The sequence below is a fragment of the Mesoplodon bidens genome (genome assembly GCF_964165515.1).
Source record: "Mesoplodon bidens genome assembly, chromosome: 2".
NCBI classification, from domain to species: Eukaryota; Metazoa; Chordata; class Mammalia; order Artiodactyla; family Ziphiidae; genus Mesoplodon; species Mesoplodon bidens.
In genome coordinates, this window is record NC_138177.1 from 30,275,522 (window position 1) to 30,291,042 (window position 15,521).

The 15,521-nt window shown below is 38.9% G+C and overlaps 1 protein-coding gene across 10 annotated transcripts in view; it reads left to right on the forward strand.

Moving 5' to 3' along the window:
- Positions 1 to 15,521, forward strand: part of DNM3 (dynamin 3) — a 596,153-nt gene that overhangs the window by 212,957 nt on the left and 367,675 nt on the right. For all 10 annotated transcript variants that reach the window (XR_014014161.1, XR_014014162.1, XR_014014163.1 and 7 more), the window contains exons 7-9: positions 945 to 1,087; positions 12,326 to 12,461; positions 15,202 to 15,269. Coding sequence is in view for 7 of the 10 variants with exons in the window: in XM_081221443.1 (XP_081077569.1) it covers positions 945 to 1,087; positions 12,326 to 12,461; positions 15,202 to 15,269 (347 nt within the window). In the remaining 3 variants the exon portion in view is untranslated. The remainder of the gene's footprint in view (positions 1 to 944; positions 1,088 to 12,325; positions 12,462 to 15,201; positions 15,270 to 15,521) is intronic.

Sequence of the window (15,521 nt, forward strand, 5' to 3'; positions counted from 1 at the left end):
ATGAACATAAAAATGATTTAAAATGGTTCTTCAGTCAGTCTGGGTCTATTTATTCCCCTTACTTTGAATTTATTATTCTTTTTCCTACATTTCTATGAAGTTGATATTCTTTCTCTTGATTCTGAGTTTATTCCTTAAGCAGTTCAAGAAGGTGGTCTTTTTTTTTTCCTTTTAATTCAGACTTTCCTTAATTACACTGTAATAGAAAGAACATCAGGCAGAGAGCTAACCAGTCTGGGTTTATATCCCACCTTTGTTCTCAATTAATTGTGTCCCTCTTAGAAAATCTCTTGGAGAATTTTTTTATCAGACTGAGCTTGAGGTGCCAGCAGATGACTTCAGTGGAAGTGCCAAGAAGGTGGTTAGGTAAAGATATCAACAAGAAAGCTTATGTGCAACCTGTTGAGGGTGTAAGCCAGTGACTAACCACAGTTGGACTGGGGCCTAAAGGTGGAGGTGAGAGGAAACACCTGCCTGAGCTATAGAATGGAGAGGAACTTAACAGCTGGCAGGTACCTCTGGGCTCCACCAGTGGTAAGCCATTTGGTCCTGAGAACTCAGGCAGCACCTGTAACTCTCCATTTCCTTCATTTGTACCACATTCTAACTTAATGTTCCTTTCGACAAGGTAGCTGATCTGACAAATCAATCCATGTTAAGGTGTTATTAGGCAGCTTCATTAGTAACATTAGCTGCCTTTTAACAGGGTATCCCAGACATAAAAAGATTGTCCAAGCAAGTGACTTTAGCTGAAGGAATTTTGAGCTTCGCTGTAGGGCAGTGGATGACAGAGTTGGAGTATCTGTCTACACAGTCAGTCTCACATGTATATATGGCTTTTTAAGGTTTTGAATGACCTGGAAAACAGTGAAGGGTGATTTTTGTCTTACGAGTTGATCTTCAATCTGTTGTATGAGTGTATGATTTTGTTTTGCTTTATTTAGCAACTTACCAACCACATTCGAGACACCCTACCTAACTTCAGGAACAAACTGCAGGGACAGTTGCTGTCCATAGAACACGAAGTAGAAGCCTATAAAAACTTCAAGCCAGAAGACCCCACCAGGAAGACCAAAGCATTGCTGCAGTGAGTTACCTTTCCCTTCTCTTGTTCAACATTTTTTTTTTTTTTTTAAAGAGTGGTTTTTTTTTTTTAAATTTTATTTATTTATTTATGTCTGTGTTGGGTCTTCGTTTCTGTGCAAGGGCTTTCTCTAGTTGCGGCAAGTGGGGGCCACTCCTCATCGCGGTGTGCGGGCCTCTCATTATCGCGGCCTCTCTTGTTGCAGAGCACAGGCTCCAGACGCACAGGCTCAGTAATTGTGGCTCACGGGGCCAGCCGCTCCACGGCATGTGGGATCTTCCCAGACCAGGGCTCGAACCCATGTCCCCTGCAATGGCAGGCAGATTCTCAACCACTGCACCACCAGGGAAGCCCTTGTTCAACATTTTAAACTAACTCTTCAGTTTTCTTTTTCCTTAGTCTATTTGTCATGCCGTTTTCTAGGTTTTTTCATAAAAGTAAAGTATATGAGTGAAGCTTTGTATATGTCATACAGTGAGCCTTGAATCTTTGTTTTCTAAAAGAATAATTTTTGATATTAGTTCTATTATTATAAATTTAACCAATGCCCAATCCTATGCCCAATTTTATATTGTGTTTTTATAATTGGATTCAGTAAATGAGCAAAACCAACAGTGATAACTCAGCAGGGTTTTTTTGCCCTTAGTCTTTAGAAGTGGGCTAAGTTCCATAGAAAAGCAACTGTTTCTATTGTTGTCACTTGTAGTTATTATCTTTTTATTTCAGTCATTTCATATCATCTATCTGTGTGTATTTTTCAATGCAATGAGAACCAAGGATTTAATATAAAAAAAAAGTACACACAGTAAGGACACATTTAAATTATTTTCCTTTTTGGTAATGATTTTAATGTAGCCCTTTAGAAACACAAATGTGAAAACTGCCAAGTATCTTTTTACTCCTTCATGATCTTCCTGTCTTATCCCTGGGTTATTAGATTTATCCCTGAGGGTTCTTGGGTTAGGATAGCAGAGTTGTTAGAGAATTGCCATCCCCTTATGTCTTTTATCCTCATTCCTTCTTTCAGCCCCTTTCAGCCTCATCTATTCTTTTATCCCTGTGCTGCAAATTGCCTCTCTCTCCACCAGAAGACCCCCACTGACCAGTTTATATTCCAGGACATCTGAAGTCCATCTCTAAAGATGATGCTTGCCACTTCTTATGGCCCGTTTCTCCCTCTGCAGTCCTGTAATCAAAATACCCTTAATCTGGCATTTAAAATGTACAACATAATTCCTTTTATTTGTGGGGAAATTTCTAAATGTTCAAATTAAGTAACATTAAATGCATTATCTTATATTCCTCCATTTAACAAAATAATATCATACGGAGGAAAGAATTATTTTCTTGGATTCATCTCTTTCCTAGTTTATCTTTTCTTTTTATTCTTGGCTTTGGTTAAGCTCCTATAAAAACTCTCTAAGTTACAGAGAAGGGGAAGCTATTTCTGTTTAGGCCCTAGGTCATCATCCTAACACCCAACTGAAACTATTTGCAAAGACTGGGTCTTGCCTCTGTAATTCTGTTGGACTCAGATTACAATTTTCCACAGCTGGATTCTTCCCTTGTTAGGGAGCTGATTCAGCTCCTTCTTTCCTTTTTTCCTTCTTTCCTTCCTTCCTGCCTTCCTCCCTCCCTCCCTTTCTTCATTACTTCCTTCTTGCCTTGCTCTAATCTCTGTGTATCCTATTTGATGACTGGCTCTGTGCTAACTACTGGGAATTCAATAATGAATAAGATTTTAACCCTCAAAAAGTGGCCACAGTAGAACAGTGGAAACAGACATATGAACAACCATGTTAAGATCTGATAAATGCTACATTTCTAGTAAGAATAAAATGTTAAGGGAACCCAGGTAAAGAGCACTTACATGCGAGGAAGGGTGTGAATTCACAGAGAAAAAGATACTTGAATGAGACCCTGAAGTATGGGAGGAGTTTGTCAGGTGGAAGAAGGAGGTCAAGAGAATAGTATGAACTTCGGTACGGCTTGTTCTAGTGGGCCAGGTGGCTGGGCTGTAGGATACGTGGAATGGAGGTGAATTTTCAAAAGTTTCCCTTTTCAAAAGTTTCATACCTTTCCAGGTGTTTAAATTTAGATTAATATTAGCATATGCATGAACATAGCTACATCTAATTATATTCTAAGTTTTCTGGCCTAAATATTTGCAGTTACTTTTAATTCATCCATGATTTTGATGAAAGAGAGTAAAAGGTTCAAGTTTTAGGTGGTTTGGATTTTTTTTCCTAATCTAACAGATTTTGAATTTGAAAGTGTGCCAGTATGTCAAAATTAGAGTTTCTAAACCTACTAATCACAAATACAAGTAGTCATTTTTTCTCTATAATATATTTGTTTTTTACCAACTGCCTTGAGGTAATTCATTCCTTCACTGAACTTACTGAGTACCTCTCATATGCCAGGCAGGGGGAAATAAATAAAATGCATGGTCCTTGCCCTTTGGAGAGAGACTGATAGATGCACGATGGTGATGTACTCTGCTAAGTGCTATGCTGAAAATATTCTGAGAAAGCCAAGGAGGGGCCCTTCATCTGGGTGGCAATGAGTGGTGGTGGGGAATAGGACTGTGGATCATGGAAAGTTTCCTGTAAAAACTAATGCTTGAACTGAGTCTTGAAGGACAGATGAAAATTAGCCAGACAAAGAAGCACAAGGCAGAGCAGAAAGGAAAACAAGTGTAAAAGCACAGAGATTTGGTACATGTGGGGAACTGCAAATAGCTTCTTTATGGTTGGCTTCGAAGGTGAGTGGGGATGAGAAGTAAGAGATGGGGCATCCAGGGCCAGACCACGGAGAGTCTTAGGTGATGGGGTAAGGAGTTTTAATTTTATTAAATTCTGAGGAGTCATTGGAAAACAAGGCTAGATCTAGTTGTAGAGGGGTATGGGAGGGGAGTCAGAAATTTATATTGTTCTGGCAGAATGAGGTCTGGGATGCTGGACCCAGGGAAGAGAGTAGGTCATGAAGTATGAGGTGGCTCAGCTGGAGCAGTTGGAACACTAGGTGATTGTAATGTCACAGGAGTTGTGGCTCATTTGACTATTATATATAAGGTTTTATTGCTTAACTTTAATTCTCAATTTAAGTATTTTAAAATACCATTTTATGGTTGCAACTAAATGGGCGAATGCATTTAATGACACAGATATTTAAAATATATATTTTATTATTATTTTATTATTATTTTCTACTTGTGGGTACGTATTCAAAAGAATTAAAAGCAAAGACTTGAACAGGTATTTGTACATTCATAGGAGCATTATTCACAATAGCCAAAGATGGAAACAACACAAATGTTCACTGATGTATGAATGGATAAACAAAACATGAGGGTTTTTTTTGTATATACATTCAATGGAGTATGCTTCAGCCCTAAAAATGTAGGAAATTCTGACACATGCTACAACATGATGAACCTTAAAGATATTACGCTGAGTGAAATAAGCCAAACACAAAAGGACTAATACTGTATGATTCCATTCATATGAGGTACCTAGAAGAGTCAAATTCATAGAGACAGAAAGTAGAATGGTGGTTGCCTGGGGTAGGGGGAGAGGAGAATGGGGAGTTATTTTTTAATAGATACCGAATCTCACTTTAGGAAGGTGAAAAAGTTCTGGAGATGGATGGTGGTGATAGTTTCACAACAATGTGAATGTACTTAATGCCACTGAACTATATACCTAAAAATAATTAAAATGGTAAATGTTATGTATATTTTACAAAAACAAACAAACCAAAAATCCCTCCAAAGCAGAAACCTGATCTTCTCAATCCTCTCCTTAGGATCTTTTAATGATTTCTGTTTACAGTTGGCATGGGCTGCAAGGCCCTGCATTACTCGGCTGATGTTTACTTTGCCAACCTCATTTTGGGAAGGAAGAAAGGGAGGTAGGGAGGGATAAAGGGAGGAATCAGAGCTGAGATTCAATCCAGGTCTCCTGACTCTCAATGATATAGTCTGTCTACTGTAATTACCTGCCTCCTATATTTGTAAGTTAAACTTTATCAGCTAATTAACACCTTAGATCAAACAATTTAGCAAATTGTTTTCCAATGTGATACCTTGCTGAGGATCCAGTCCTTACCTACATAATATGATAACTTTTTCATGAAGAACGATATCCTGAGCAGGTAGCACTGGAAAATAAAAGCAGAATGGGGAACTGCAGTCAGTTCTGATTTGTTCTAACTGGGGAAGCAGGGAAAGCTTTACAGAGGAAGGGCTATTAGAACTCAGCAAAGCTTTAAGAAGAAGTAGAATTTCCATGGGTAAAGGATGGTAAAAAGGACACTGAAGGCAGAGGACAGCCAGGGCAAAGACAAGGAAAAATGCATGAGTGGAGAATGCCTGGGAACAGTCAGGTGGATGGAAGGGTGGAGCAGATGGAGTGTAGACTGGAGGGGTAGGAGATGAAGCTGGGGAGGCAGTTCAGGACTTAAAGGCAGAAGGGAACTCAAAGCCATGGTAAGGAAACTGGACTTTAAAAAGAAAAGGAGAGTGAGTCACTGCAGTGTAGAATCAGAGCCAAGGAACCCCAGGAGTTTTTGGTGGAGAGAAAGGGAAAGGGCAACATCATGGGCCAAGTACCTGCATCTGAGCATGTGGGGACTTAGGATGGGGAAGGCACAAAGATGGGGAAGAAAGAGGAAGGTCTCTTCCGAACCTATGCTCAGACAGGGAAATTAAGAGGAGGAGACCAGAGACAGACGCTAGACAACTGTGGTACTGTTTGATGAACTCTAAAGAGTGCAGTTGGCACAGGAAACTATATTAAATATCTTGTGATAAACCATAATAGAAAATAATTTGAAAAAGAATGTGTATATGTATAACTGAATCACTTTGCTGTACAGCAGAAATTAACACAACATTGTAAATCAACTATACTTCAATAGAATCATTTTTTTAAGAAAGAGTGTAGTTCGAACCTGGGATCAAGAGACCTTAATGAAAAAATTAACAGAGGTGGGTGGATCCTAGAGGGGTTTTTGTTTTTGTTGTTGTTGTTGTTGGTGGTGGTGGTGGTGGTTTTTTTTTAGAAATTTCAGGTAATGTCTGAAACATTTATATTAACATATTTCCATACAAGTAACCCAAAGAAAGTTTAGTATTAGTTGTTTTGTTTGTTTGTTTGTTTGTTTATACTGCAGGTTCTTATTAGTCATCAATTTTATACACATCAGTGTGTACATGTCAATCCCAATCACCCAATTCATCACACCACCATCCCCACCCCACCGCGGTTTTCCCCCCTTGGCGTCCATACATTTGTTCTCTACATCTGTGTCTCAACTTCTGCCCTACAAACCAGTTCATCTGTACCATTTTTCTAGGTTCCACATACATGCGTTAATAAACGATATTAGTTTTTCTCTTTCTGACTTACTTCACTCTGTATGACAGTCTCTAGATCCATCCACGTCTCAACAAATGACTCAATTTCTTTCCTTTTATGGCTGAGTAATACTCCACTGTATATATGTACCACAACCTCTTTATCCATTCGTCTGTCAATGGGCATTTAGGTTGCTTCCATGACCTGGCTATTGTAAATAGTGCTGTAATGAACATTGGGGTGCATGTGTCTTTTTGAATTATGGTTCTCTCTGGGTATGTGCCCAGTAGTGGGATTGCTGGATCATATGGTAATTCTATTTTTACTTTTTTAAGGAAACTCCGTATCCGTATCCTATGAAACTCCGTAGTGGCTGTATCAATTTACATTCCCACCAACAGTGCAAGAGGGTTCCCTTTTCTCCACACCCTCTACAGCATTTGTTGTTTGTACATTTTCTGATGATGCCCATTCTAACTGGTGTGAGGTGATACCTGATTGTAGTTTTGATTTGCATTTCTCTAATAATTAGTGATGTTGAGCAGCTTTTCATGTGCTTCTTGGCCATCTCTATATCTTCTTTGGAGAAATGTCTATTTAGGTCTTCTGCACATTTTTGGATTGGGATGTTTGTTTCTTTAATATTGAGCTGCATGAGCTGTTTATATATTTTGGAGATTAATCCTTTGTCCGTTGATTCGTTTGCAAATATTTTCTCCCATTCTGAGGGTTGTCTTTTCGTCTTGTTTATGTTTTCCTTTGCTGTGCAAAAGCTTTTAAGTTTCATTAGGTCCCATTTGTTTATTTTTGTTTTTATTTCCATTACTCTAGGAGGTGGATCAAAAAAGATCTTGTTGTGATTTATGTCAAAGAGTGTTCTTCCTATGTTTTCCTCTAGAGTTTTATAGTGTCTGGTCTTACATTTAGGTCTCGAATCCATTTTGAGTTTATTTTTGTGGATGGTGTTAGGGAGTGTTCTAATTTCATTCTTTTACATGTAGCTGTATAGTTTTCCGAGCACGACTTACTGAAGAGATTGTCTTTTCTCCATTGTATATCCTTGCCTCCTTTGTCATAGATTAGTTGACCATAGTTGCATGGGTTTATCTCTGGGCTTTCTATCCTGTTCCATTGATCTATGTTTCTGTTTCTGTGCCAGTACCATATTGTCTTGATTACTGTAGCTTTGTAGTATAGTCTTAAGTCAGGGAGCCTAATTTCTCCAGGTCCGTTTGTTCCCCTCAAGACTGCTTTGGCTATTTGCGGTCTTTTGTGTCTCCATACAAATTTTGCGATGATTTGTTCTAGTTCTGTAAAAAATGCCATTGGTAATTTGATAGGGATTGCATTGAATCTGTAGATTGCTTTGGGTAGTATAGCCATTTTCACAATATTGATTCTTCCAATCCAAGAACATGGTATATCTCTCCATCTGTTGGTATCATCTTTAATTTCTTTCATCAGTGTCTTATAATTTTCTGCATACAGGTCTTTTGTCTTCCTAGGTAGGTTTATTCCTAGGTATTTTATTCTTTTTGTTGCAGTAGTAAATGGGAGTGTTTCCATAATTTCTCTTTCAGATTTTTCATCATTAGTGTATAGGAATGCAAGAGATTTCTGTGCATTAATTTTGTATCCTGAAACTTTACCAAATTCATTGATTAGCTCTAGTAATTTTATGGTGGCATTTTAAGGATTCTGTATGTATAGTATCACGTCATCTGCAAACAGTGAGAGTTTTACTTCTTCTTTTCCAATTTGTATTCCTTTTATTTCTTTTTCTTCTCTGATTTCCATGGCTAGGACTTCCAATATTATGTTGAATAATAGTGGTAAGAGTGGACATCCTTGTCTCATTCCGGATCTTAGAGGAAATGCTTTCATTTTTCACCATTGAGAATGATGTTAGCTGTGGGTTTGTCATACATGGCCTTTATTATGTTGAGGTAGTTTCCCTCTATGCCCAGTTTCTGGAGAGTTTTTATCATAAATGGGTGTTGAATTTTGTCAAAAGCTTTTTCTACATCTATTGAGGTGATCATATGGTTTTTATTCTTCAATTTGTCAATATGGTGTATCACATTGATTGATTTGCGTATATTGAAGAATCCTTGCATCCATGGGATAAATCCCACTTGATCATGGTGTATGGTCCTTTTAATGTGCTGTTGTATTCTGTTTGCTAGTATTCTGTTGAGGATTTTTGCATCTATATTCATCAGTGATATTGGTCTCTAATTTTCTTTTGTTGTAGTACCTTTGTCTAGTTTTGGTATCAAGGTGATGGTGGCCTCATAGAATGAGTTTGGGAGTGTTCCTTCCTCCACAATTTTTTGGAACAGTTTGAGAAGGATGGGTGTTAGCTCTTCTCTAAATGTTTGATAGATTTCACCTGTGAAGCCATCTTCCTGGACTTTTGTTTGTTGGAAGCTTTTTAATCACAGTTTCAATTTCATGACTTGTGATTGGTCTGTTCATATTTTCTATTTCTTCCTGGTTCAGTCTTGGAAGGTTATACCTTTCTAAGAATTTGTCCATTTCTTCCAGGTTGTCCATTTTATTGGCATAGAGTTGCTTGTAGTAGTCTCTTAGGATGCTTTGTATTTCTGTTGTGTCTGTTGTAACTTCTCCTTTTTCATTTCTAATTTTATTGATTTCAGTCCTCTCCCTCTTTTTCTTGATGAGCCTTGCTAATGGTTTCTCAATTTTGTTTATCTTCTCAAAGAACCAGCTTTTAGTTTTATTGATCTTTGCTATTGTTTTCTTTGTTTTTCTTTCATTTATTTCTGCTCTCATCTTTATGATTTCTTTCCTTCTGCTAACTTTGTATTTTGTTTGTTCTTCTTTTTCTAGTTCCTTTAGGTGTAAGTTCAGATTGTTTATTTGAGATTTTTCTTGTTTCTTGAGGTAGGCTTGTATAGCTATAAACTTCCCTCTTAGAACTGCTTTTGCTGCATTGCATAGGTTTTGGATCATCGTGTTTTCATTGTCATTTGTCTCTAGCTATTTTTTGATTTCCTCTTTGATTTCTTCAGTGATCTCTTGATTATTTAGTAACGTATTGTTAAGCCTCCATGTGCTTGTGTTTCTTACATTTTTTTCCTTGTAATTCATTTCTAATCTCATAGCGTCGTGGTCAGAAAAGATGCTTGATATGATTTCAGTTTTCTTAAATTTACTGAGGACTGATTTGTGACCCAAGATGTGATCTATCCTGGAGAATGTTCCATGCGCACTTGAGAAGAAAGTGTAATCTGCTGTTTTTGGATGGAATGTTCTATAAATATCAATTGAATCTATCTGGTCTACAGTGTCATTTAAAGCTAGTGTTTCCGTATTAATTTTCTGTCTGGATGATCTGTCCATTGTTGTAAATGAGGTGTTAAAATCCCCCACTATTATTGTGTTACTGTCGATTTTCTCTTTTGTAGCTGTTAGCAGTTGCCTTATGTATTGAGGTGCTCCTATGTTGGGGGCATATATGTTTATAATTGTTATATCTTCTTCTTGGATTGATCCCTTGATCATTATGTAGTGTCCTTCCTTGTCTCTTGTAACATTCTTTATTTTAAAGTCTATGTTATCTGATATGAGTATAGCTACTCCAGCTTTCTTTTGATTTCCATTTGCATGGAATATCTTTTTCCATCCCCTCACTTTCAGTCTGTATGTGTCCCTAGGTCTGAAGTCGGTCTCTTGTAGACAGCATAAATATGGATCTTGTTTTTTATCCATTCAGCAAGCCTGTGTCTTTTGGGTGGAGCATTTAATCCATTCACGTTTAAGGTAATTATCCATATGTATGTTCCTATGACCATTTTCTTAAATGTTTTGGGTTTGTTTTTGTAGATCCTTTTCTTCTCTTGTATTTCCCACTTAGGGAAGTTCCTTTAGCATTTGTTGTAAAGGTGGTTTGGTGGTGCTGAATTCTCTTAGCCTTTGCTTGTCTGTAAAGTGTTTGATTTCTGCATTGAATTTGAATGAGATCCTTGCAGGGTAGAGTAATCTTGGTTGTAGGTTCTTCCCTTTCATCACTTTAAGTACATCATGCCACTCCCTTCTGGCTTGTAGAGTTTCTGGTGAGAAACCAGCTGTTAACCTTATGGGAGTTCCTTTGTATGTTTTTTGTTGTTTTTCCCTTGCTGCTTTCAATAATTTTTCTTTGTCTTTAATTTTTGTCAATTTGATTACTATGTTTCTCCTTTGGTTTATCCTGTATGGGACTCGCTGCACTTCCTGGACTTGGGTGGCTGTTTCCTTTCCCATGTTTAGGGAAGTTTTCAACTATAATCTCTTCAAATATTTTCTCGGGTCCTTTCTCTCTGTCTTCTCCTTCTGGACCCATATAATGCGGATGTTGTTGCGTTTAATGTTGTCCCAGAGGTCTCTTAGGCTGTCTTCATTTCTTTTCATTTTTTTTTTCTTTATTCTGTTCTGCAGCAGTGAGTTCCACCATTCTGTCTTCCAGGTCACTTATCCGTTCTTCTGCCTCAGTTAGTCTGCTACTGATTCCTTCTAGTGTAGTTTTCATTTCAGTTACTGTATTGTTCATCTCTGTTTGTTTGTTCTTTAATTCTTCTAGGTCTTTGTTAAACATTTCTTGCATCTTCTCCATCTTTGCCTCCATTCTTTTTCAGAGGTCCTGGATCATCTTCACTATCATTATTCTGAATTCTTTTTCTGGAAGGTTGCCTGTCTCCACTTCAGTTAGTCGTTTTTCTGTGGTTTTATATTGTTCCTTCCTCTGGTACATAGCCTCTGCATTTTCATCTTGTCTATCTTTCTGTGAATGTGGTTTTTGGTCCACAGGCTGCAGGATTGTGGTTCTTGTTGCTTCTGCTCTCTGCCCTCTGGTGGATGCTGCTATCTAAGAGGCTTGATGGGAGGGACTGGTGGTAGGTAGAGCTGACTGTTGCTCTGGTGGGCAGAGCTCAGTAAATCTTTAATCCACTTGACTGTTGATAGGTGGGGCTGGGTTTCCTCCCTGTTGGTTGTTTGGCCTGAGGCAACCCAACACTGGAGCCTACCTGGGCTCTTTGGTGGGGCTAATGACAGACTCTGGGAGGGCTCACGCCAAGGAGTACTTCCCAGAACTTCTGCTGCCAGTGTCCTTGTCCCCACGGTGAGCCACAGCCACCCCCCACCTCTGCAGGAGACCCTCCAACACTAGCAGGTAGGTCTGGTTCAGTCTCCCCTGGGGTCACTGCTCCTTCCCCTGGGTCCCGATGCGCACACTACTTTGTGTGTGCCTTCCAAGGGTGGAGTCTCTGTTTCCCCCAGTCCTGTTGAAGTCCTGCAATCAATTCCCACTAGGCTTCAAAGTCTGATTCTCTAGGAATTCCTCCTCCTGTTGCTGGCCCTCCAGGTTGGGAAGCCTGACGTGGGACTCAGAACCTTCACTGCAGTGGGTGGACTTCTGTGATATAAGTGTTCTCCAGTTTGTGAGTCACCCACCCAGCCATTATGGGATTTGATTTTATTGTGTTTGCGCCCCTCCTACCATCTCATTGTGGCTCCTCCTTGTCTTTGGATGTGGGGTATGTTTTCTGCTGAGTTCCAGTGTCTTCCTGTCGATGATTGTCCAGCAGCTAGTTGTGATTCTGGTGTTCTCGCAAGAGGGAGTGAGAGCACATCCTTCTACTCTGCCATCTTGGTTCCTTACTTAAAAAATATATATTTTAAATTAAATGTCTGAAATAAATCTTAATAACGTGCATTTCATATAGTTACATTTTGAGTAATGAATAGAGTGCAGTGTTAATTCTGCCAGTAGGTGCCGCTAAAAACACCAGGAAAAGAATTGCTAACCATAGCAAATTAAAATGAAAAATGTGAAACCTTGTAACTTTAACTTGAATTTATTTCTCTTTCACAATTATAGGATGGTTCAGCAATTCGCTGTGGACTTTGAGAAGAGAATTGAAGGGTCAGGGGATCAAGTAGATACCCTGGAGCTCTCAGGGGGTGCTAAAATCAATCGTATTTTCCATGAACGTTTTCCTTTTGAGATAGTAAAGGTTTGTACCAAATGTTATTTTTCCTTTTGTTTCATTTCATTTCTATATTCTTTTCTACATAACTTTTCATAAAATGTTATGTGAGTGGTAAGTGGGTTTCTTTAAACAAAAGCCTCCATACTCAGGTAATGAGATTTAGGAGAAAAGTTATTTTCTTACTGATGGTTCTGATTTTATTTAATGGGATCTAATGACATTTCGATAATTGAACGACTAGTTGGTTTATTTGTTGTCTAATTAATTTAAAAATATTTCTTGGGCTTCCCTGGTGGCGCAGTGGTTGAGAGTCCGCCTGCCGATGCAGGGGACACGGGTTCGTGCCCCTATCCCGGAAGATCCCACATGCCGCGGAGCGGCTGGGCCCGCGAGCCATGGCCGCGGAGCCTGTGTGTCCGGAGCCTGTGCTCCGCAACGGGAGAGGCCACAGCAGTGAGAGGCCCGCGTACAGCAAAAAAAAAAAAAAAAAAAAATATTTCTTGAGTACCTACTGTGTACCAGTGATCTACATGCCAGGGATCAAGACAGAGATACTGTCTGGTGGGAAAAAACAGAAAATTAACAAATAAAAAAGGAAAAAATATCAAGTATTATTATGTAATATAATATGAGAGAGAGGGGAGTTGCATAAGCCACTTTTTTTTGGTCAAGCATAAGATCTAACATTTATTTAAAATTTTTTATGGAATATCAATTTATTGGATTATATAAGATGAAAAAAATTAAAGACTAAGAATCAGAAACTCTTCACATAAGAAGGGTAATTGAAAAAGTAGAATATAAGTGTAAGCACATTGGAATTAACATTTTGTGAAAAATACAAATGATAAAACTTGGTAAATAACTCAGGCACTACCTGGAAACAATTATCTGTAGTTCCCCATTGGCTAAGCCAGTTTTGATGGAATATTCAGGCAAGGTCTCTCTGACTACGGGGCCTTTAAAGCATGACCTGAATGGCATGAAGAGGTCACCTGTAAGCATATGAAGGAAGAAGGTTGTGCAAGGCAGGAAGCCAAGGACAAAGCCCTAGAACAAGCACCTGTACAGCAGGCGAGGAACAGCTGAGGCTGGGGTAGAGCTGATGAATGGGTTGGGGGGAAGAAAATGAATTCAGAGGAAGGAAGTGCCCAGTTTACGCAGGGCTTTCTATGTTGCTGTGAAGTGTTTACATTTAACAATGGAAAGTTAGGGGAGAGTTTTAAGGATTTGGTTGGTGACTGGATTTGGTTGGTGATTTTAAAAGAACACTGTGTGGGTTGGATTGTAAAGGGGCAAGAGTGGACTGAGGGAGACAAGGTGAGTTAAACAGTAGGGCCAGAGCAGGGGTGGATCCACTTTCTGTGGGGCCTGAAGCCTGTACAATTTTGGGGACCCCCTTGAAGGAGAAGAATACAAAATTATAAACACAGACATGCATCTTGGAAGGAGCTTATGCAAGGGAGAAGTCCTGAAACTTAAACTTCTTTAGCTTTATAGTAAAAATTCCTCAGAAGAGAGGCTTGAGAGAAGTGGATGGATTTGTGATTTTGGAGGTAGAGTCAATGGGGGTTGGAATGATATGGGAGATGCAAAAAAGAGAGGATTCAAGATGACTCCCAAGATTTTGGCTGGCACAATTGAGCAAATGTTAGTGCCCATCAGATGAGGGGAACTGAGAAAAAGTTCAGTATGGAAGTATGAATCAAGAGTTTTGTTTTGGATATGTTCAGTTTGAAATGCCCAATAGGCAGCTAGGTAGCTTTAGGGACTATGTTACTTGCCTTACATACAAAGGCGAGTGCTTATTTCTTGATGTGGGAGGCAGATGGGTAAATAGACAGTTTCATTAAAATGTGCTAGGTTAAGTTACAAACTTCCGCGCAGGGTGCTATGGAAACAAGGCCCACGGACATGAATTCCAGTCCCACTGTGTAAAGGAGCCTGGCTTCTGAGCTGACTTAAGAAGGATGAGCAGCTAGTTAAGCAGGAAGAGGTGGGATTAGTCGAGGGAGAGGTTGTTCCAGACAGAAAGGGAGGAATGGTAAAGGCTGAGCTGTGGAACTAAAGCAGTTCATTGCTCTATGGCATAAAGTGTGAGGGGGAAAATGGACAGATAATGAGGCTGCAGAGGCCAAATCTCAAAAGTTAGGGGCTGAATCAAATGTTCTCTTGATGTCCCTTCCAGGTCTAAGCTCTATGACACTTTGATCCTACTTCCAAATAAATGTAAGGTACCTAGAACTTATGGGAAATTTTTATACAGTAGTCTATCCTGTGTTGGATTGGCAAAATATTATTAATTTCCTCTTTTAAAGAGGCTTTGAACTCAGGTGGTTAAAATGGCCAGGGAGAAAAGACAGCCATTGTTAATCTCAGCACAGCTGGACTGCTGTTGTACATCAGGTGACACTCTTACTTATGCATTCATATGTGAATACATTTACTATATTCAGCAAAAGAATGAAGAATTATATATTCAAATGAATTGCCAGATTTATGTCCATAAGTCATCCTTTATGCACAGCACTCCTTATCTATAATAGAGTTAAAATCCGCTGCACTAAAACTCCCAGAAATGCCTAACGTTCTGTGTTGCCTTGAACTTTATATAAACAGATGTTTTGACCATCTGGGTTTAGGTTAGGAAAGACATGGGTCTTTATTAATAACGGAGTCAAGTTATTCTCATTTTTTAATATTCAACGATATTATTATTCAAAGGAATTAAGTGTCATAACTGTGGCTCATTTTGCATCTGCAGATGGAGTTCAATGAGAAAGAACTGCGAAGAGAAATAAGCTATGCAATCAAAAACATACATGGTATCAGGCAAGTGCTTCACGTTTTCCTTGTCTTCAGTTCAAGCTACTAAAAAAAGTTAATGTTTATGAATGGCTAGTGAAGTAGCCTTTTCATCAACTGAGCAGAGTAGAATGTAGAGGTGGGAGTAAGAAACAGGAAATCCTCGTTTGGATTCAATGGTAATTTCTAGTATTGGCATACTGTCTGTTTACAATTAAAAAAACAAAAACCCTTTCTGCCCTCACAGCACTGTGCTCTGAACAATCAGGGATTTACTGA